A 20,997-nucleotide genomic window follows, 5' to 3' on the forward strand; every position below is an offset into this window, starting at 1 on the left:
TAATAGTCTTTATATCATAATATTACCTTTAATAAACAGAATTCCTAGGTATTTCTTTTGAGCTAAGAACTAGAGAAAAAAAACAAGGCATTACGCATGCCAAGAACTGAGAAATTCTGGGAAACTCTGCCCTAATTTTTTTATTTAAATGTCATTTCCCATAAGCAGCACCCTGGGATTTCTCCAAACTTTGTGGCTTCTGTGTTTCCTGATATAAAGAAGGAATCCTGGATTGTAAGGCTTTGCAATGCTTTTTAAATGTTCATGTTTAAAAAAATTATTTAACAACATCTAGAATATGCTCTTTTAAAAATTCTTTTAACTTTTCTTCCCCAAGGTATAGTGGTTTTAAAACAAAGTAAAATAACCAGCTCTCTCAAAACAATTTTTAGTTTAGGCATAGGTGAATAAACAAAACTCTAAATAATTACAGATTAAACAGAATATGCAGATAACTACTGAATATTGCATTTTAGTGCATGACACACTTGACCTATGCAATCATGTTCATAAAAACTACATGTGGCATAATTTTAAAAATTTGTTTATTTCATTCTTTTTCCCAAATCTCAGAAAGTAAAACAAAACAAACAAAAAAAAAAACCCATAATAACAAAAATAAAAGAGAAATCTGCCCTCAAAAAAACAAAAACCAAAAAACATCTAATCAATGGTGCAGGGTCCTCCAGTTCTCTTGGCTTGCTTTCTGTGTCTGAACTGAAAATCACAGCATACCATGACTGCTCTGGGACCCACCCAGCTATAGCTTTTTCCCCCTGAAGGTTTGAACCCAAACCCGGGCCTTGAACATTCCCAGGCATTGATATAGGCATCTAGGTTATTGCCCAAAATACTGAAAGAAACTAGCCCAGGCCCCATGTCAAATTCTTTAAACCCTCATACAAAACTCAAAATCCTAACCCCCTCCCTGCAGACACATTGAGGTAGAACACTCCTTTCTCTTGCTGCATGACAACTGCTGTAGCCTCTATAGGTGGGTCCCCCATCCCCCCATAAACTCTTTGGACTGATCACCATCTATGTTATCTCAACCAGCCCCATCTTGGGATGGTTTAGGGCTACTTCCTTGAAAGAATTCCCCTCCTACGACCTGTGGGGTGACTCTAGTAGTGGGTTCAGTAGGCTGAAACAACTGTTATAAATTTTGTATAAATCTTTCGAGAATTTCTTTATATATACACAAGTAAATATGAATATGTTATTTCCTCCCTCACTTCCTTTTTTTTTTGGTGAGACAGAGTCCCACCCTATGCCCTGAGCAGAGTGCAATGGCATTGTAGCTCACTATAACCTCTGATTAGGCTGTGGGCATCCTGCTGGCTCAGCCTCTGGAAGCCACTGGGATTACAGGTGCCAGCAGCAGTACCCGGCTGGGTTTTTCATTTTTGCAGGAGTGGGGTTCTCTCTCTCACTCAGGCAAGTCTTGAACTCCTGAGGCCAGGCAATTCTTCCTCCTCAGCCTCCCACGGTGCTGGGATTACAGGCATGAGCCACCACGCCCCGCTATTTCCTCCTTTTTTTTTTTTTTAATTTCCTCTCTTTTTATAAAAAAGATAACATACACACTATTCTGCAGTGCATATAATCAATGAAATTTTTTCCATATCAGTACATAAAGCCTCTTCCCTCTTCCTCACTCATTCTGTAGAACTGTATAGTATTCCATTGTAAGAATATGCTATAACTTACTTCAACTTTGTACTGATAGCCTGTAAGGGTGTCTATGCTATAAAACACTGTGGCAAAGAAAGACATTCTGCAGGTGATTTTTGTACACTTGTAAACAGAGCAGTTAGAAAAAAGTCCTTAAAGGTGCTGGATCAAAGGGAATGTACTTTTGCACTTTTGAAGATACCGCCTGGGAAAGATTTTATGAAGAAGACTTCTGTGACAATTGCAATAACAATAACAATAAACAAATGGGACTTAATTAAACTGAAAAGCTTCTGTACAGCTAAGGAAACAACAACCAAAGCAAACACACAACCTTCAGAATGGGAAAATATATTTGCATATTATGAATTGGACAAAAGCCCAATAACTAGGATCTAGAAAGAACTCAAATTACTCAACAAAAAAAGACCCAACAATCCCATATATCACCAGGCAAGAGACATAAATAGAACCTTCTCTAAAGAAGACAGACACACAGCTAACAAACATATGAAAAAAAACTCATTGCCCCTAATCATCAGAGAAATGCAAAATCAAAACTACTCTGAGACATCACCTAACCAAGAGAGAGAATAGCCCACATTACAAAGTCTCAAAGCTGCAGATGATGGGGTGGATGGAGAGAGAAGGGAACACTTTTACTCTGCTTGTGGGACTGCAAACTAATACAATTTTTGGAAGGAAGTATGGAGAATCCTCAAAGAACTCAAATTAGACCTCCCATTTGATCCAACAATCCCATTACTTGGCATTTACTCAGAAGGAAAAAAAATCCTTTAATCATAATGACATTTATACTAGACTGTTTATTGCAGCTCAATTTACAATCACCAAATTATAGAAACAACCTAAATGTCCACCAATCCCAGGAATGGATTAACATACTGTGGTATACGTATACCATGGAATACTATACAGTCACTAAAAGGATGATGACTTTACATCTTTTGTATTAATTTGGATGGAATTGAATATTGATGAATATTGATGAATATTGAATTTTTTCATAGTAAAGCATCACAAGAATGGATAAGCAAGAATTCAATGTACTCAATTCTGATATGAGGACAACTGATACTAGTACATGGTAAGGAGTGGGAGGATGGGGGTGTGAGAGAGGGAAGGAGGAAGGGGGCTGTGGGGTCATGGTGTGTGGCACACTTCTTGGGAGCAGGACACCATTATAAGAGGGATTTTATCTAACAAATGCAATCAGTGTAACCTAATTCTTTGTTCCCTCAATGAATCCCAAACAATAAAAAAATAAAAAATAAATAAGAGGGAAAAAAAGAAAAAATTTACTGTGACAAATTTCTGGAAATTGTGGTATCTGTTGGTATGTACAAGGTATATATATATATATATTTTTTTTTTTTTTTGAGACAGAGCCTCAAGCTGTCCCCCTGGGCAGAGTGCCGTGGCATTACAGCTCACAGCAACCTCCAACTCCTGGGCTCAAGCGAGTCTCCTGCCTCCGCCTCCCAAGTAGCTGGGACCACAGGCACCCGACACAACGCCCGGCTATTTTTTGGTTGCAGCAGTCATTGTTGTTTGGCGGGGCCGGGCTGGGGATTCGAACCCGCCACCTTAGGTGTATGTGGCTGGCGCCTTAGCCGGTTGAGCTATAGGCGCCGAGCCGTACAAGGTATATTTTAACCATCTTATGACAGTCCTCATGTTGCACAATCTTTATAGCATACTAGGGGAGAAGCTTTTAAAGCAGGCAAGTTGTTGGCAAGTATGATTAATTTAGTTTTGCCTTGTTTAATAATTTTCAATATTTGCCTGTTTTCCAGGACATATTTTCTACTTCCCCTGATCAGATTGAGTCTAAAGTTTGGAGTCATAGGATTCTTCCTAAAAGACAAATGTTTACATTACCAGAATGCACTTTTATTATATTATAGTATGGTCTAAATCACAACTAGAGAGGTCTCATAAACTTAAATTCTAAGCATTCTTAATCAGACTTTCTTTCTTTCTTTTTTTTTTTTAGAGACCAAGTCTCACTTTGTTGCCCCAGGTAGAATGCTGTGACATCATAGCTCAAAGCAACCTCAAATTTGGGGGCTCAAGTGATCTTCCTGACTCAGTAGTTGGGACTACAGGCCTCTGACACAATGCTCAGCTATTTTTTTTTTTTAGAGATGGGGGGTCTCACTCTTGCTCAGGCTGGTCTCAAACTCCTGAGTTTAGGAGATCCATCCACCTCAGCCTCCCAGAGTGCTAGGATTACAGGTATGAGCTACCACACCTGGTGAAAGCTGAAAATCTTTAACTCCATAACTGGCTTGTGACTTATTTTTTGAGCTTTTAAATTGTGACAGTTTTTGAGGACAAAGTGTATTTTATTTCTGTGTGTTCCCACTACTTAGTATAGTGTCTAGAATAATCATTGCTCGTAGCCCAATGTAAAAAATAAAAATTAAAAATATCAAGTAACTTTAATATCTTGCTCATGTATATATAATCCTGGAATCTATTCAAAATGTCTCTACTTAACTATTGTAAAAAATGATTTTGGTTAATTGCTTTCTTAAAAATTCCTCTCTAAAGAGTACCACCCCATCTAGGATGCTTCCCTTTATTTTATTTTATTTTATTTTTTTGAGACAAGAGTCTCACTTTATTGCCCTTGGTAGAGTGCTGTGGAGTCACAGCTCACAGCAACCTCCAGCTCCTGGGCTTAGGTGATTCTCCTGCCTCAGGCTCCCGCATAGCTGGGACTACAGGCAACCGCCACAACGCCCAGCTATTTTTTGTTGCAGTTTGGTTGGCGGGGGCCGGGTTTGAACCCGCTACTCTTGGTATATGGGGCCGGCGCCCTACTCACTGAGCCACAGGAGCCACCCCACTTCCCTTTATTAATCTCACCCAGATCTGATCTTTTACATTGTTGAAATTCTGTGTTGTTAGCTTTCTCTTGTGGTATGTTTAGGATCTGTTGTTTTAAGGATTACATTATTATCCTCATGCTTTCTATAGGGTATTATTCAAACCTTCAGACACTTAACCAAAGATGAGGCTCAGATGAAAGCCTTCCAAAGTATCCTGTGTGGGTTCTCCTGCTGGGGGAGTGACAGAATAGACAGCACACCCCAAGCATTATGTTTTACAAATGTTATTTCATTTGATATTCACCACCACTCCTTAGGATCTGTATTATCTTCATTATCACCATCCCCATTTTACATAAGACACAAGGAAGTTAGAGAGATCATACTAGTAGTAATACATAATCAAAAGTGAACTAAGTAGCTCCAAAGCTTGTGTTTTTTGCCATTACATCATACACACTATTTTGGGGGGGGGGGATGGAGCCCTCCGTAGAGTGTTGTGACGTCATAGTTCACAGCAACCTCAAACTCTTAGGCTCAAACAATTCTCTTGCCTCAGCCTCCCAAGCCACTGGGACTACAGGTGCCCAGCATGACACCCGCTATTTTTAGAGAAGGGGTGTGTGTGTGTGTCTCGCTCTTGTTCAGGCTGGTCTCAAACTCGTGAGCTAAGGCAATCCACCCGTCTCGGCCTCCCAGAGTGCTAGTGTACACACTATTAAATAACCTGTCATGTTGCTGTAAGTTCTACTACTGAAACTCATTATTTACCTTTAAATGGTGTCCAAAGTGCCAATATATACATTAGCTCAATACATATTTTCTCTTATGAAGTACTGCAGTACAATTATTCTTACAACTTATCCTACAGAAATTTAGTCTGCACTCACTTCTGAAGGACAAAAGCTGTCTCCATTTGGGGTTCTCCTGGCTATATCCAGCGTTGCTGCATTAACTACCACTTGGTCTTTTTTTTTTTTGAGACAGAGCCTCAAGCTGTCCCCCTGGGTAGAGTGCTGTAGTATCACAGCTCACAGCAACCTCCAACTCCTGGGTTCAAGGGAGTCTCCTGCCTCTGCCTCCCAAGTAGTTGGGACCACATGCGCCGGCGGCAACGCCCGGCTACTTTTTGGTTGCAGCCATCATTGTTTTGGCAGGCCCGGACTGCATTCGAACCCGCCACCTTAAGTGTATGTGGCTGGCGCCTTAGCCACCTGAGCCAGAGGCGAGCCTTAACTACCACTTGGAGTTCGGTACTCTGGCATCCTCTCCCTCAGGAGACTACGCGATGGTGAAGAACCCAGGACCTCGTCCTCCGGCCTCTACAGGTGCACAAAACATTATAGAACAAATAAATGGAAGTGTACGACTTACTGGCACTTATCTCTGCATCATGGGCCGCATTTAAAAATAAATGACGCTTATTTGATCGATAATTACACGAATGCATAACGTGGATTACAAAACTTTCTCTTCCCATTACCCGCCGGGTTACATAGGCCAGACTTGCAGAGTTAGGTAGATGGTGCAGCAACTGCGGCTGCACATCTGCAACCCAAACCCTCCACATTCTCGCCGCCACGTGACCCCATCAAGGTTCGGTGAATCCTGAGGCGTGTTCTACCTTTCCCCGCACCTTCCTTGCTGTCCTTATTTAATCAGTTTTCCCGAAACAGCCCGCGGATCGCACTCGCTGTCTGGATGCCTAGCCACCAGCTCCTGATTTCGACCATTCGGAGAAGGAACACCGCTACCAAACACACGGGGAAAGAAAGCATGCCGGATGGTGGCGGGTGTAGAAGCTGAGAAAATGGGAGAGCGGGCGAGTGGCTCCGAGCCCAGGGCTCACATGGCGATCTGGGCGCGGAGATACGAATGCCCTTTGCACAGAAGTGTGCAGAGCCTGGCGAAGTTTTCTTTGTGTGCCTGCGGTCCTCCCCTTTCCCCTTCCGCTTCGGCAAGGTCCTTGTGGCTTTCCAGTTAGCAAGTGAAATAGCTCTGAGCGCCCATAACCACACCTACACAGGCGACTTTGGGGTTCTGCACCGCCCCCTGGGGGCTGACCTTTGGCATTGCGAATAATCTTTTCTCTCGCAAGGCTGCAGGAGTTGGGGAACTTCCCTAACTTCCTCCCAACCAAGGAAGCCAAAACTTTTCCTACTTTCTCCCGTGTTCACATTGGGTTATGTTTTGTTGTGAAAATAAACACATAGAAGAGAATTCTAGGTATACATAGCAGAATCACAGGTAATTCCTGATCTTCAATACAAAGTTCTCTAACATACGCACGCACGCCCGCGCGCACCTCAGAATCACCCCTAATCTACCGTCTGTTGCCCACACTTTCCCCTCACCCTCAAAGGTTCCTTAAGGCCTATCTCTCTTTGAGTCTTCTATAATGTTGAAGCTGAAGAAATGAAGGAAGGAGTGGATCTTGTCTCCTAGCGTGTGCGTAGTGTTATACACAAGATTACTTAAGTACGAGCCCCAATCCTCAATCACAGACAAGCACTTGTGCTTCCAAGACCTCCTAAATCACATTTCTCCTACACTGGATGGTTCTGGTGAATCAACTTTTATTATTGTCTTTGACTCGTGGGGACGGTGGCAGGAAGGATGAAGTTCTTTTAATGGTGCCAATTTCGTCACCCTCAGGCTCCCCTCCTTTGTGTGGAGAGCAATCGGGACAATGGGAGTCAATTAAAAGATAATTGCAGAAGTTCTGTCAGAAGGAAGATAATCAGGATCTAAATGAAGTATTGTAGAGATTGAGAACAAGAGAATTAGTAAATATTGAGATGATAAAGAATTCAAAATTTTACAAAGATGAAAGTGAATTATTAGAGAAGGGTACAGATCGAAGTATTAAGAGGTCTATATCACTTTAAAACATTTTTTAAAACCTTAAAAAATGAATGAATGGATTCCATTAAGAGTTAGCTTCAGCCCCGGCCCGCCAAACAACAATGATGGCTGCAACCAAAAAATGGCCAGGCGTTGTGGCGGGCGCCTGTAGTCCCAGCTACTTGGGAGGCTGAGGCAGGAGACTCGCTTGAGCCCAGGAGTTGGAGGTTGCTGTGACCGTGATGCCATAGCACTCTACCCAGGGGGATAGCTTGAGGCTCCGTCTCAAAAAAAAAAAAAAAGAGTTAGCTTCATACTGACTTCGAAATACAATTTTTTTTGATTTGTTAAACGTTCTCCAGCCTTAAGATTAAAAAAAAAAAACCTACAAAATATGGAAATAGAAATAAAAAAAGGCTGCTTGTCCTTTCCTTTTTTCTAATATGTAAGGGAGGATGTTAATGGAGGGGGGTGTCCAATTTCCTTTCCTTTCCTTTTCCTTTTCCTTTTTTTGTTGCTGTCTCACTTATCGCCCTTGGGTAGAGTGCAGTGGCATCTTCTAGCTCACTGCAACCTTGAGCTCCTGGACTCTAGGGATACTACTGCCTAGGCCTGCTGAATAGCTGGGACAGATTCCAGCTACAGACAAGGGCTCCCCTCGCCCGGCTAGTTTTTTCTGTCTTTAGCAGAGACAGGGTCCCGCTCTTGCTCAGGCCGAAATCCTGTTTTGAAGGCAGCTTTTCCTAAAAAGGTTAATTGGGAGTGTTTGCGTCTTCACAGATTGTTTCTTTATCAGGGATCTTCTCCAGTCACGTATGTCCTTGTTCACAGAGAAAGGAAAGTTCCAGGAAATTCAAGAGCAAATACAAGAAAGGCAAGACTCTTTGTTTTGGTCGTCACGATACGAATCTAAAATATGGAGATAACTGTTAATAGAACAGATAATTAGGTGACAGACATCTACAGTCGCCCAACCTAGCACAGAGATGGCATCCCCAGCGGGAAAGGCAGGTTGTGTGAATCCTTCGATAGCTCAGTTGGTAGAGCGGAGGACTGTAGTGGAAATTAGATCGCGGGCATCCTTAGGTCGCTGGTTCGAATCCGGCTCGAAGGAATTCACAATTTTGTATGCTTTTTGTCCCCTCCCCTCTGAAAAGTATATTCAGTTACACATATCTTCCCTGAGAATTTATTTGTATCTATTTTCCAGGTTCAGTGAGTCTCTACTTTTTAAATTATTGTTCGCAACAATTTTTAATACACGCGATCGAGATTTCGACCTCATAGATTACACAATTCAACCCTCTGAGAAGCCCTGGGCCATGATGAAGAGGATCAGTGACAAGCCCACTTGGATTAGGACTCCAAAAAGACATTTTCACCCCACAACCGCGGTTCCCGAGCCGGGAAGAGGGGCAGCTAGTGGAAATTATGACGACCAGCAGGTAACTGGTAGGGCTCGCGCGCCCCCTGGTGGTGCAGAGTTCTGAGTAGTTGAGATTCAATTGAACGCTCCATCATTGGCCAAAATCCCACACCGCCTGAAGTTTGGATGAAATTCAAAGGGGTTAATTCTCCCTTCTCCTTTTAACTTTGACTCGGTGGTGGTTTTCAGCTGTGGCTGAGAAAAAAATGTGGTGGAAATCAGAATCACCTGAGCACATTTTGGAGGTAAGACTTAGGGATTGGTGATTTAAAAAGTTTCCCAGGTGATTTTAATGCCCTGCAAGTTTTGAAAACCACTGCTAAAGGGAACAATAACTTTAGTAGAAAATAATATAAAAGGAAAAAATGGAAAGAATTTCCTACCCACGTGGAGAATTAGCTCAAATAGTAGAGATCTCTGGCTTAACAGTAAAACACGTTTGCTAATTTTGTGCCAATCTCATTAAAATATATTAATCCCACTTCTACTCTGTCTCAAAAATGTGATCCCAGATACTTATGAAAAAGTCTTCCATGACAAAGATATTAGATCAGAGTAAGGAAGAGTTACCTGAGGATTTTGTAGTTGGCAATTTGTTTCTTGTTTCTTTCTTCCCATGCTTCATAACTTATTCTTTAAGCAAATAGGATTCTCAAACTTGAGTATGTATCAGAATCATGTGGAGAACTAACTAATAAAGAGCACTGAACCCCAGGCTTATTGAATTAGAGTAGTCATTGGAAACTACCATTAAGGGCTGGAGACTGGTCTAAAATTGGGACCTTCCAATGAACTTGCTTTTTGAAAGCTAGTTGGGGTAAAGGAAAATTAATCCAATTTCCTAAAGGTAACCACTTAGTCTTGGCACTGGGTCTTGGATGAAAAGTTTATTAAATAGTCCTAGACTAAACTTACTTGCCAAGACCCAATAGATTTCAATCCAGACAGAGTCTCTACTGCAATGCCCCTCCCACATTTTGGACCATATTTTTCCATATTTTCACACAAGTAACAGCAGCAGACCCTCTACACACACAAGATATAGCTAGATAGCTCTAGAAGAGGAAGAGAGAATGTGTAAAAAAAAAACAAACCTCAAACTTACCTACATACGCTTTGGCTCTCTACTATCTCATTAAGAAATAGTGTATTTGTTATAGTGAGAAAAATCTGAGGTGGTCCTCAATATGGACATATGGAAAATAGATTTTGAGAATAAATCTAAGTTTTGGTTATATTAATACATACATGATCGAAGTGTAGATTTGTAAATTAATTTGGCAGAGGCCAACATTCAGCTCTGCAAAATGTAAGAGAAATTTCAAAGAACTCATCTCTATCTGTGGTAGAACTGTCTGACAATGAGGAAACCACATTAGTGGAGTATGTGGTTCTTTGTGGACAGTGAGGGAACCTGGCACACATGGTTCTTGAGGGAAAGATCATCTGTATTATGAAATAAATGCGTGTTTTTAGTTGCTCACATTTCAGGATATAACAGAGCAAAGGGAAGAAGGGCCAAAGAGAAGGGACATAAAGCTGGAGAATGTGGAGATTGACCCTGCAACCTCTCACATGCTGAACAAAAACTCCACCATTTCAGCTAATTCCTCATCTGGAAACACGGCACCACATCCTTTACCCTCTTTGCTATCTGGAACTAATTTAGGTCTCACTGTTATTTCGATTGATACTGGCTGTTAGACAATATTAGTGGGGGACTGTGGCTCAATGGTGATCAAGTAGTACCAGGATGACTTCTACCCTACTGCACCTCTCGTAACTTGTTTTAAGTTGTTGGATATTATTGAAAGATCAGAGAGTGTGGGTGGGCCAGGGCACAGGAATCCAAAGAAACACTTGTCTTGAGAATTAGGGAAGAGATTAACACTGGAATCATCTAAATAGAAACCAGGAACTGGAAAGAAAGTGAGGATTACAAACAGGAGGGAAAGTCAAGTTTCTCAAGTAATGAGGCTTGGCCTTGGCCTACTCCGATAGTTACCAATGATCTCTACACCCTTGACATCTCCACTAATTGATTCAGCTGGCTCTAGAAACATTCTCCAGAGTCACTATGATCTACAAATGTCATTTAAGATCTGTTTTTTGTCTAGCTTTCTTTGTCATCGCCATGGGATGCATGCACAAGGAGCATGTAGTTTCTCCCTTCATTCTCGCTTCTGCAGTCCTGATTTCTATTAAAGATGTTCATGCTATTTTCCTAAGGTAAATATTAACAAGAGAAGCAAATATACTATGGTCGCAGACTTAGAATGAGAGTACTTGCAAAAAGACAAAGGTAGTAGTTGCAACTTTGTCTTCTGGTCCTATCAAGTACCAGGCACCAGGGTACTATGTGTTACATACTAGGTATGGTTCAGCAGAAGATTGTTGTGAGGAAAATCCCCTGGACATTGCTAGAGGCCCATCACTTTCAGGAAAGCTATATGAAAGCCCTCACCCAACATCTGTACCTTTAACTGCTTCTTTTCCTGAAATTTCATCATTAGAGACCTCCTTTTTATGGCTTAATGCTATTTTCTAGTCTAAATTAAATTGGGGAAAGATGCTCAAAATTGAAATGGAGAAGGTGATACAACTTATTTAAGAAAATGACTCTATGCCATACAGGGCATCCCTAGCAGGCCTTTTCAAAACCTTTAGACTTCCCCTAATACTTGCTCTTCTCTTTTGCTTTTTTATTGCAATTAAGGCTGACAAAAAGTAACTCTCTCTGGGGAAAAAAGCCCTCTATCTTCCTTCTCTGACCCCCATATCTTAGACAAGAAAGCTCAAAACTCAGGTATTCTAAGTGTGTGTAGAAACCTAGCCTTCATCTCAAAATAAGCCTTACCTTGATTCTCACCTCCTATAGGTACTTTCTTCTACTTGTCCCTGGATAGAATTGACTCAGTCAATTTGGCCTCCACTTATTCTTTTCTCCCTGTGTATTTTCTATGACTCCACTAGGAGTGCAGAAGTAAAATTGTAGTGAAAGAAATTGTCATGACCAACTATAAACTGGGAGTGACTGGTTTATCTGGTTTCTGCCATGAGTTGAGAATTCTGGTTTCCAGCAACATCAGATACTAAAATTTTCAACTTCTCAGTTTCCACAGAGGTAAATGAAGATCAGGAATATCTTAAAGTTCACATGGAAGTTTTGCCAGTTGCTACTATTGACTCTCAACTCCAAACTCACTGCTATGGACTGAATTCTGTTCCCCCCAAATTCTACATTGAAGCCCTAACTCCAAAAGTGACTTGTTTGGAGTAAGGAAGAAGATAAGTTTAAATGAGGTTGTAATATAAATGGTCCATAAGATTAGTGTCCTTATAAGACACCGTAGCACTTTCACCATGTGAGAACACAGCAAGGAGGTCATTTACAAGGCAGGAAGAGAATCCTCACCAGGAACCAAATCAGTTGACAACTTGATCTTGGCTGTTCCAGCCTCCAGAACTGTAAGAAAATATATTTTGGTTGTTTTAAGCCTTCCAGGATGCTATAACAAAATTTTGTATCTCTCCAAAACTCTTTATGTTGGAGCTAAGACCCAGTGTGATATTATTAAGAGGTGAAGACTTTAGGAAGTGATTAGGTCATAAGGGCTCTGCCCTCATGGATGAATTAGTGTCTTTCAAAAAGAGCTTGAGGGAGTAGGATTTTCCCTTTTTTGCCCTTTCATCTTTTCTGCCATTTAAGGATGCAGCAACAAGGTGCCATCTTAGAAGAAGAGAGCAGCTTTCACCAAGCAGAAAATCTATTAATGTCTTACTCTTGGCCTTCCCAGCCCCTAAAACTATTAGTAATAAATTTCTACTTTTTGTAAATTACCCACTCTCACTTATTTTAATATACACCATTTTAACAAATGCACCAAGACACAACCTTAGGAGACTAAAACAGTTGAGGTGGACTCTTAACCACACTGCAGTTTTACTATTTGACCCTATGGTTAAGCCTTGCCATAAATTGAGGCTAGACACTCCAAGGCTGGAGGCACAGAGGTATTCTTGGTCTTTTCTGTTTCCTTTCTGGGGGCTTCCTGTTTCTCTAGGTGTCATCCCAACAGAGACAACACTTCTGCAGCAGTCATTGAATCCAGCCCCATCTTGAAATTTCCCCACTTGTTGGCATCTCTGTACCTTTTCTACCTGGTGTCCAGGGCACAGATAGAACACAGAAACTGGGCATATCTTAGGTTCCTTTCTCTTTGACTGCTCACTATTAGGAGGGGTATTGAAAGGAAAGTTACCGAATATTATTTTCTTAGTTACTCTTGGAGGGGATTTAATTACTGAATGTAGTATCAACTATGTGCTATTAATACTCTTAATGGGAGGCATTGGCAGTAGCCATTTGAAGAAAAAGTTGGAATTTTTCTATCAAAACCTTTTTTTGCCAGATAGTTTGGCATGTTATCCATGTCTGGCACAAGGAAGCTGAGCAGATAACAATTTCCACTGAGCCTCTCTCTATGTTAGATGATTTACTTTGAAAAAGAAATATTTGTATTTCCACTTAAAAAATTCAAGGTGTTTGTTTTATTTTAATTGCCCCACTGTAAGCATGTAACATAATATGAACGATACAAATTATTTGTCCAACTAAGAAAATTTACACAAACAAAAAACATTTCCCACATCACCAGTAGAGTTATGAACATACATGATTTCTCATTCAATTTTTAGAAAGGAGAATTCCAATGGTACCAAAATGCCCTGAAAACTGTTTGTTCACAACTCTGAGATCCTCTTTAACTCAGTCGCCTGTATTTAGGGCAACCACATCATTTAATCAAGCAAATCCAGATACTTTTGAAAAAAGAAAGGAATAGGTGATCAGACAGAACAGTGGGGCATCTGGTGTAATCCTGGGATTTCACCCTACCTGTATATATCTAGGGGATGATGTATAGCTATCATGGGCTCCTGGTTGGGATTTTGTTTTGAGCTACAGGTAAATATCCTAATGCCTTAGATATGCAACCTGATGAACTTTACATATGTCTAATAAACCCATAAAGTCAGCTACTCACATTATTCTATAGAACATTTTCAGCCTCCTGGAGGACTGCTTTTAAGTTGACTGTATTTTTAAAAATTAACATGACTATAATTAAAACACAAACTATCAGGACATACATTATTTTAGCGATTCTAAAAAACCTATGCAAGTGTATCCTTCGATAGCTCAGTTGGTAGAGCGGAGGACTGTAGTTGTGCTAAATTGGGTATCCTTAGGTCGCTGGTTCGAATCCGGCTCGAAGGATGAGAATTTTGAACTGTACTACGTTTCAGAAAGCAACGTAAGTGTACTTTAGAGTCCAAAATAAGGCTCCAAGCAAGAAAGTGCCTGATGTTTCCAGAGGGGAGGGCAACTGGGTGGCTGAAAATCTTGCCTTTCCAGGAAGTCTCTGCTTTTATTTTTCAGGTGGTTTAAAAAGCGCCTTTCCTGGAAGTCTCTGTTTTCATTTTTCACTTGTGAAATTCGCATCCTCATAACACCCTTCACCTCCACTCCTACCCCGAGTCTTACGCCCGCTCCCAGTTTCTTGGCCCCATTCCTGTGTCCCCCATACTGCTGATCAAATGCAGTTTCTACTCCCGCGTCCCTCTTCCTCGTCATACTGGACCAATAAACCACAGCTGGTGCTTACGCGCATGAGGTGCTGGGAATGAAGAGCCCCTTGCCCCCAAGGTTTTCACTTTAATTTTTCTTGGAGGTTAGAATATGCAATAGCCTTTGGTGTCCTCGGTTATCTGGGTACTTTCTGAAGAAGATTTTGATAGAGATGATTTCAAACATAAAAGTAGCGTCGTGCCCATCCATCACACTGATACAGCCCTAGTTCCTTTTGCACCATCTCCCTCAAAAATACACACACCCACCTATCTTTCTACACAAATCCAAGACGTGTGCCTCTTTCACCCACTGTCGTGTTTAGAAAATGTTGGCGTTAAGGACGAAAAAGAGGATAGAATTCACTCCTCCACCCCAATTTCCCATACACACACTAGGAGTGGAGGATAATTGAAAAGTTGTCTTAAAATTAACAGTGTAAGTGGGAGCGCAAGAAAGGAGCTGCAGCCGCAAGTTTGAGTTATTTTAAGGAATGTAGCTGGGACCTATGCAAGGAAAAAATATCAAGCCCGCTATGTAATTGGGCACATGTTTGCCACCGCTTATTTCCGTCTGGTTAACTTCGTGCTTAGAATGGGCTGCAGTTGGGGTAACAAAAAATGTATCGGAGTCTCCAGGGAAGGTGATGTATATTAATAATTGAGTGGGGCCACCCCAGGCCTGCGAGGCAGCAGTTCCTCACCCTTGGTTAATGCCAGTAAAACCAACGTTGTTGCCTGGCCAAATAAACAAGCAAGCGAACAAACAAGACATAGAAAATAAGAAATAAAAAAGGTCCCAGGGCGCTCCCTCAGCCGGTCCCATCGCTTTGTGGGTGGGAAGAATCTCAGCTTTAAGGGCGCCCCCTGGTGGGCGCTTCCTCGGGTGACTCGAGTGGGACCAGGCTCAGCGTCCGCGCGGGACATACGGCCCGGGGCTTGGTGTTGGGATAGTCTCCAGGGCCACCAGGCGCGGTAGAACCGCCAGTATCAGGTGTATTCGTGGGGTTCGAGATCTCAGGAGAAACCTGTGAGGACAGCACCCGGAAGAGGAGGACTCAGTGCCCGCCCTTGGGGCCGCCGACCGTAAGGAAAGACCGGGCTCCGGAGCGAGGCAGCTCAACCCAGCTCTGCCTTTGTTGACCCTCCTGGGTTTGAAGTGAGGCCCATTTGTTAGCCTGATCTGGGAGCTGACGTTCTTCACAGGAGTCACCAAGTCACTTTTAAATGGCACGGGCAGAGGGTGAACAGGAAGTTTCTTCCACATGTGACTTTATTCCAAGAGTTCAACGCTCAGTAACATGCAGTCCCCAGGTCCCCAACTCCCCCTCAAACGCGCTTTACCGCTTCAACAGGCTAAACTCCGCCCCGGACGAGCTTTACCGATTCAGTAGGCTACGTAAGTCTAGATTGTAAGGGAAGCTGCCTTTGGAACCAGGTCGAAGGCCCCTTCCAGGTTAATCTGAATAAACCTGTCTTGATCGTTGAGCCACACTGTGTCCGTCCTCTGCTTACATTTAGTCATCAACAAAATCAAAATTAAAATATTAAAGTTCACAACTTATAGTCTCAAAAATTACATCTAATTAAATTCCAAAATTAAATATGCAAAGTTAAACTGAATTTTAAAAATTTAGATTTTAAAATATCGACATTCAGTTTTAAAACAATCAAAGCTTAATTACGTTTAAAATGAAATTTATAAACTTTAAAAGGCGAGTCATCCCTCAGCCAGAGTCGTACTCAGGTCTCTCGTGTAGAATGCTATTTTGATTGCTAGAACACAGAATCTTCCCCAAAATTGTTCTGTAAAATTCCCGGACGAGTCAGCACCAAATCTGCCTTTTTGGCGTCTCAACAAGGCATTCACTCATTTTACCACGTAAGTTGTACACGACGGATCTGCCTTTTCCGGCTCTGCCTATCCAACTCTACCCCCAAGTTTTGCATTCTGCTCTCCCTCTCTGAACCTCGTTTCTGATCAGACGCCGGATTAACTGCGACTCCACTTGGTGCTCTCCTGCACGCGCCGGCATCTCCCAATCCTTGCTTTTCATTACATTTTACAACCTCAGCCACGCCCCTACGCCGCGGGCCGTCGCACAAGGTGTGCGTCATTCGGCACAGCGCTTTGCGGCAGTCGTGCTCTACATATCAGCCAGCATGGAGGCCGAAGAGTCCGATAAGACAGCCACGGAACAAGACCTGCTGGAAGAGACAGACCAGAAACTAGAGGTGGAGGAGGAGCAGGAGGAATCCGAAGAAACAGCTCGTGGAGGCAAGAGGCGGGTAGTACCAGGTATTGTGTACTTGGGCCACATCCCGCCGCGTTTCCGGCCATTGCACGTCCGCAACCTTCTCAGCTCCTACGGTGAAGTTGGACGAGTTTTCTTTCAGGCTGAGGGTAAGTGTGTAAGGCTTACACTGTAAACCTTGACGGGGAACCGAAGAAGGTGGTGTTACTGATGGGTGGGTGCGCGTGCATGTCGTGTAGGGTAGGCTGCGCTGGTTTGAGGAGCGAACTGGTAGCATTTGGCTGGAGGCTGTTCAGTTGGTTTGTAAGGAGGCTGGGGTGGGCGGGTGGGAAGCGCAGTGTGCCTGATGGTGCCGTAGTTCTTGGATTGTTGCCATTTTCTTTTTAATCCCGCCTCTGCCCACCTCTCTTTTTGGACCTGTTTACTGTTTTGTTAAATGAGTACAACCTGAGTAAAAGCGACAAAACAGCACGTACTTCGGCATCGCGGCCCAGGTCAAAGAAACAGTATGTGATGAGCCGTCCTTTTCCCTCTTACAAGCACTAATTGGTTTTAAATAGTGTTCAGGGAAGGCCATATTAAGGAGTCGAAATTTGAGAAAAAGATGTAGTCAAAGGAAAGGATACATGTCACAGTTCGCTTTCTCCCAGGCAAAGACTGAGGTGGGACCCTGACCAGCGGGTCTACAGAACAGTGGAAGATGTGTTTTTGAGGTAGCTGCGTTGGCCTCATTAACTACGGCTCGGTCTTTTCATTTGCAGACAGGTTCGTGAAACGGAAGAAGAAGGCAGCAGCGGCCACGGGAGGAAAAAAGGGGTCATACAGCAAGGACTACACCGAGGGCTGGGTGGAGTTCCGGGACAAGCGGGTAGCCAAGCGCGTCGCAGCCAGTCTACACAACACGCCTATGGGTGCCCGTAGGCGTAGCCCCTTCCGTTATGACTTATGGAACCTCAAGGTGAGGAGATCTCTCTGCCATGCCTCTCATTCTCCTTCTCCAACCCTGGCCCAAGCACCAGTATAGCTTCTGGTTGACCTTGCTCTGCATTTCTCCTCTTTGTCTCTGATCTGCCCTATTCTGATATTATCTTGTCTTTCTACCCACAGTATTTGCACCGTTTCACCTGGTCCCACCTCAGTGAGCACCTTGCCTTTGAGCGCCAGGTGCGCCGGCAGCGCCTTAGAGCAGAAGTTGCTCAGGCCAAGCGTGAGACTGACTTCTATCTTCGAAGTGTGGAGAAGGGACAGCGTTTCCTTGCATCTGATGGGGATCCTGGCCGCCCAGATGGCTCTTGGGCATTTGCCCAGCGTCCTACTGAGCAGGAGCTGAGGGCCCGGAAAGCAGCCCGGCCAGGAGGGCGTGAACGGGCTCGCCTGGCTACTGCCCAGGACCAGGCCCGCTCCAACCGAGGGCTCCTTGCCAAAATCTTTGGAGCTTCACCACCCTCAGAGACCATAGAGGGACCCTCCCTGGGTAGAGACTCCTGAGGGATAGGTAGGCTCATTTCATCTCCTGGCCTTGCCCTGTTTTCTGTCTACCTCATACTAGAGTGATAATGACTCCCGGGCAGATATTTTATTGTGTTTTTCATATGAGGAGGCTCTGGTGAGGGCTTAGATGTGGAAGTTTTGTGAGCTTCCCCTCTCTCCCATCTAACTCCTGTACATTCTTGGCTGAGTCACCTAATTCATAATTCATACTAGTATGATTATGACTATTTCAGATGCCTGTTTTGGTTTGTTTGGCTTTTGGCTGTTTGCCCACAGCCCAATGGGTACCCCTAAAAATCCCACTTCTTGGCCCCAGGAAGAACCTTTATTTGCAACTAGAGTGATAATGCCTTGTCCAGGCAATATTGTTCAATTTAGCAACTACAGGTATAGCATAAGGCAGCAATAGCATCCTTTTTATTTAAGAAAAGTTAACAGGTACAGGATTTAATGGGATGAGACTGGGTTGGGAACCACTTTCCAAATGTATTTATAGAAAAGAAAATAACATTTTTATATGATTCTTTTAGTTTCATGATGAGGGGTCATTGGACAAGTTTCAGTTTTCATTTCCTTGTGTTCTATTCCCCTTCACTTCATCTCCTAGACCTAAGAGTTCTCCATTTAACCTGGAGTTTTTCTTTTTTTTCCTGTTTCTGTCTTTAATTTTCTTTTATCAGTCAGTTATCTAATTCAGCATTTACTAAGCCACTGTGTCAGGAAACAATTTGTCAATAGGTGATAACACATGGACCGTGGCATTAATAGTCTTATAGGCTACTAGAATAGATAGGCATCATGGTGCATGCATGTAAGAGGTGAACTGGGAGCTGTAGTACGGCATGGAGTACTCTCATTATGAACCTGATTCATGGTCACAGTCTATTAGAATTGAGTCAGTCCTTATCAAGGTTTCTAAGTCATTCCTGGAATATGAACAGGGAGAATGACAGCAGAATTTTGAAACAGAATTTTTGAAACAGCCCATTGTGCTCCTACAATTGCAAATAATGCTTCATGGATGGACTGTTGGGTTGGAACCATTGTAAAGGTGGGCAAAGCCTAGGAGGGAAGTCAGTCAGGAACAAATGCCTGTTAGGTGCATTTATGTGTGTTGGGGCTTTGACAAGGGAGGGTTTACAAACAGGCATGGCAGAGCAACCCTAGGTGCTTCAAAGAAACAGTGTAAATCACTAAGAGGAACTAAAAATCTGGATGTCACAATAATCTAAAAAATCAAAACACAGTCCCATGTAGATTAACACTGATCATCATCCACCCTGTTAACTTCAGGATACTTCCTGAAGTGCAGTTCCAGAGTATGATTATTATTTAGGTTTTGCTTGTCTCTTAGTTATTTGCTTGCTTGTTTTTGTTTTTTTCTCCTTGGTGTGCTCACCCATCTGTTTTTGGGGGGAGGAGTGGATTTATCCACTTCAGCTATAAAGTATCCCAGTCACATTATGATCTTAACTTGGTAGGTGCATTTTCTCAGGAAAAATAAAGGTGACCATACAGTAAAGCTTGGTATAACATTTTCCCCAACCTATATACCTCTCATACTCAGCACACAAACTATATCTCTACTTCTTAGGAACTTAATATCTTTGTTTCGGTATTCATTTCTTGTGGGTTTGTTTCACGTGGATTGTTTCCTCAGCTCATGATGTCAAAATGAACGAGAAAAGTCCAAAGTCAGAATTTGATAAGCTAGCATACTTATTATTCAGAATGCCAAGTATCTATTGCTACCTCTGCTAACTACAGAGCTAGCAAGGTGAAGAAACATTTCTTTCCCTCAAGTTGCTTATAGTTTAGAAAATACAACAGTTACATTAGAGTTTCATAAGACTTTTTTGAATTAGGAAAAGAATTGTGTTCCCAGGTTGGGCTGTGTTAGGTATTAATTGTTCAATTCTAGGGTCAGCATCTCAGCTTCCGTCTAAAATAATTATGCACAAAGAACTTAACCCTGCAACCAGGCAACCTAAGTAGTCACGGGCAGAGTAAGGAATAAGAATAAATGGGGGGAAAAATATTCCCAGGAACTTTCATCTTGATTCCCCTTTTGAGGGCAGGAAAATGATTCCTTTTTTATGGTCACAATTTTGTTTCCATTTAAATTGTGCTTTTTCTTTTCATGAATTAAGTTTTAAATATATAACTATGTGATACTGTTATCCTGTTAAAAGGGAACTCAGTGATATGACATAATTTGCCACTTATTTTTTGTTCCCAGCATTTTTCTCAGATGCTTTTTCTTGTGTGTATTTGATGAATGCTTATTGCATGAATCTCATGACATATTACAGACGAGAGAGTGAAGTATTCTGCAAATATGAGTGGATTTATTTTACCTCAGAGCAAACTGGGTGTTTATGGTCATGATCCTGTGGTTGCAGTCTGTACTCTGATTCACCTTTGTTTTACTCCCAACTGAGAAGCTAGGACTCTGCATTTGATGGCAATAAAATGGGCTAATTTCTTTCAGACTGGAGTAAAGAAGTGGGGCCCCTGTTTGAGGAAAGAGGCTTTTTAACAGGGTATGTCCGGGTGCCTTGTAAACTTGTTCTGGGAACTTGCCAAAATAACGTTTGCAGCTATTTTTTTCTCGATTGTTTTCATGATTAATCATAAAATCTATCTCGATGAAATGTGTCTTATAATATTATAGTAGAGTTATGAGGGAAAAGAGCTTTGGTGTAAGCTTCAAAGACATGCTCAGCTCCCTAGGATAGTTAGTATAAATTTAGCAGATTGTTTAAGACCCAGTATTGGAAAACCTGCCCTTTACTGAGTGAGTCAGGTGCCGTATCCCAAG

General features: G+C 42.3%; 1 protein-coding gene and 2 non-coding genes across 3 annotated transcripts; all 3 read left to right on the forward strand.

Moving 5' to 3' along the window:
• The first annotated feature begins 8,398 nt into the window (after positions 1–8,398).
• On the forward strand, positions 8,399–8,490 carry TRNAY-GUA. The gene is given in 2 exon segments: positions 8,399–8,435; positions 8,455–8,490. It is a non-coding gene; the product is annotated as a tRNA-Tyr (tRNA).
• A 5,501-nt stretch (positions 8,491–13,991) lies between these two features.
• On the forward strand, positions 13,992–14,080 carry TRNAY-GUA. The gene is given in 2 exon segments: positions 13,992–14,028; positions 14,045–14,080. It is a non-coding gene; the product is annotated as a tRNA-Tyr (tRNA).
• A 2,482-nt stretch (positions 14,081–16,562) lies between these two features.
• On the forward strand, positions 16,563–20,298 carry ABT1 (activator of basal transcription 1). Its single transcript, XM_003788801.3, has 3 exons — positions 16,563–16,834; positions 17,447–17,643; positions 17,793–20,298. Exons 1-3 carry the CDS (start codon positions 16,594–16,596, stop codon positions 18,171–18,173), a joined length of 819 nt encoding a protein of 272 aa, XP_003788849.1. The 5' UTR covers positions 16,563–16,593; the 3' UTR covers positions 18,174–20,298.
• The last annotated feature ends 699 nt before the right edge of the window (positions 20,299–20,997 follow it).

Source organism: Otolemur garnettii, unplaced genomic scaffold (assembly GCF_000181295.1).
Source record: "Otolemur garnettii isolate 467f Iridium unplaced genomic scaffold, OtoGar3 scaffold00029, whole genome shotgun sequence".
Lineage (NCBI taxonomy): Eukaryota > Metazoa > Chordata > Mammalia > Primates > Galagidae > Otolemur > Otolemur garnettii.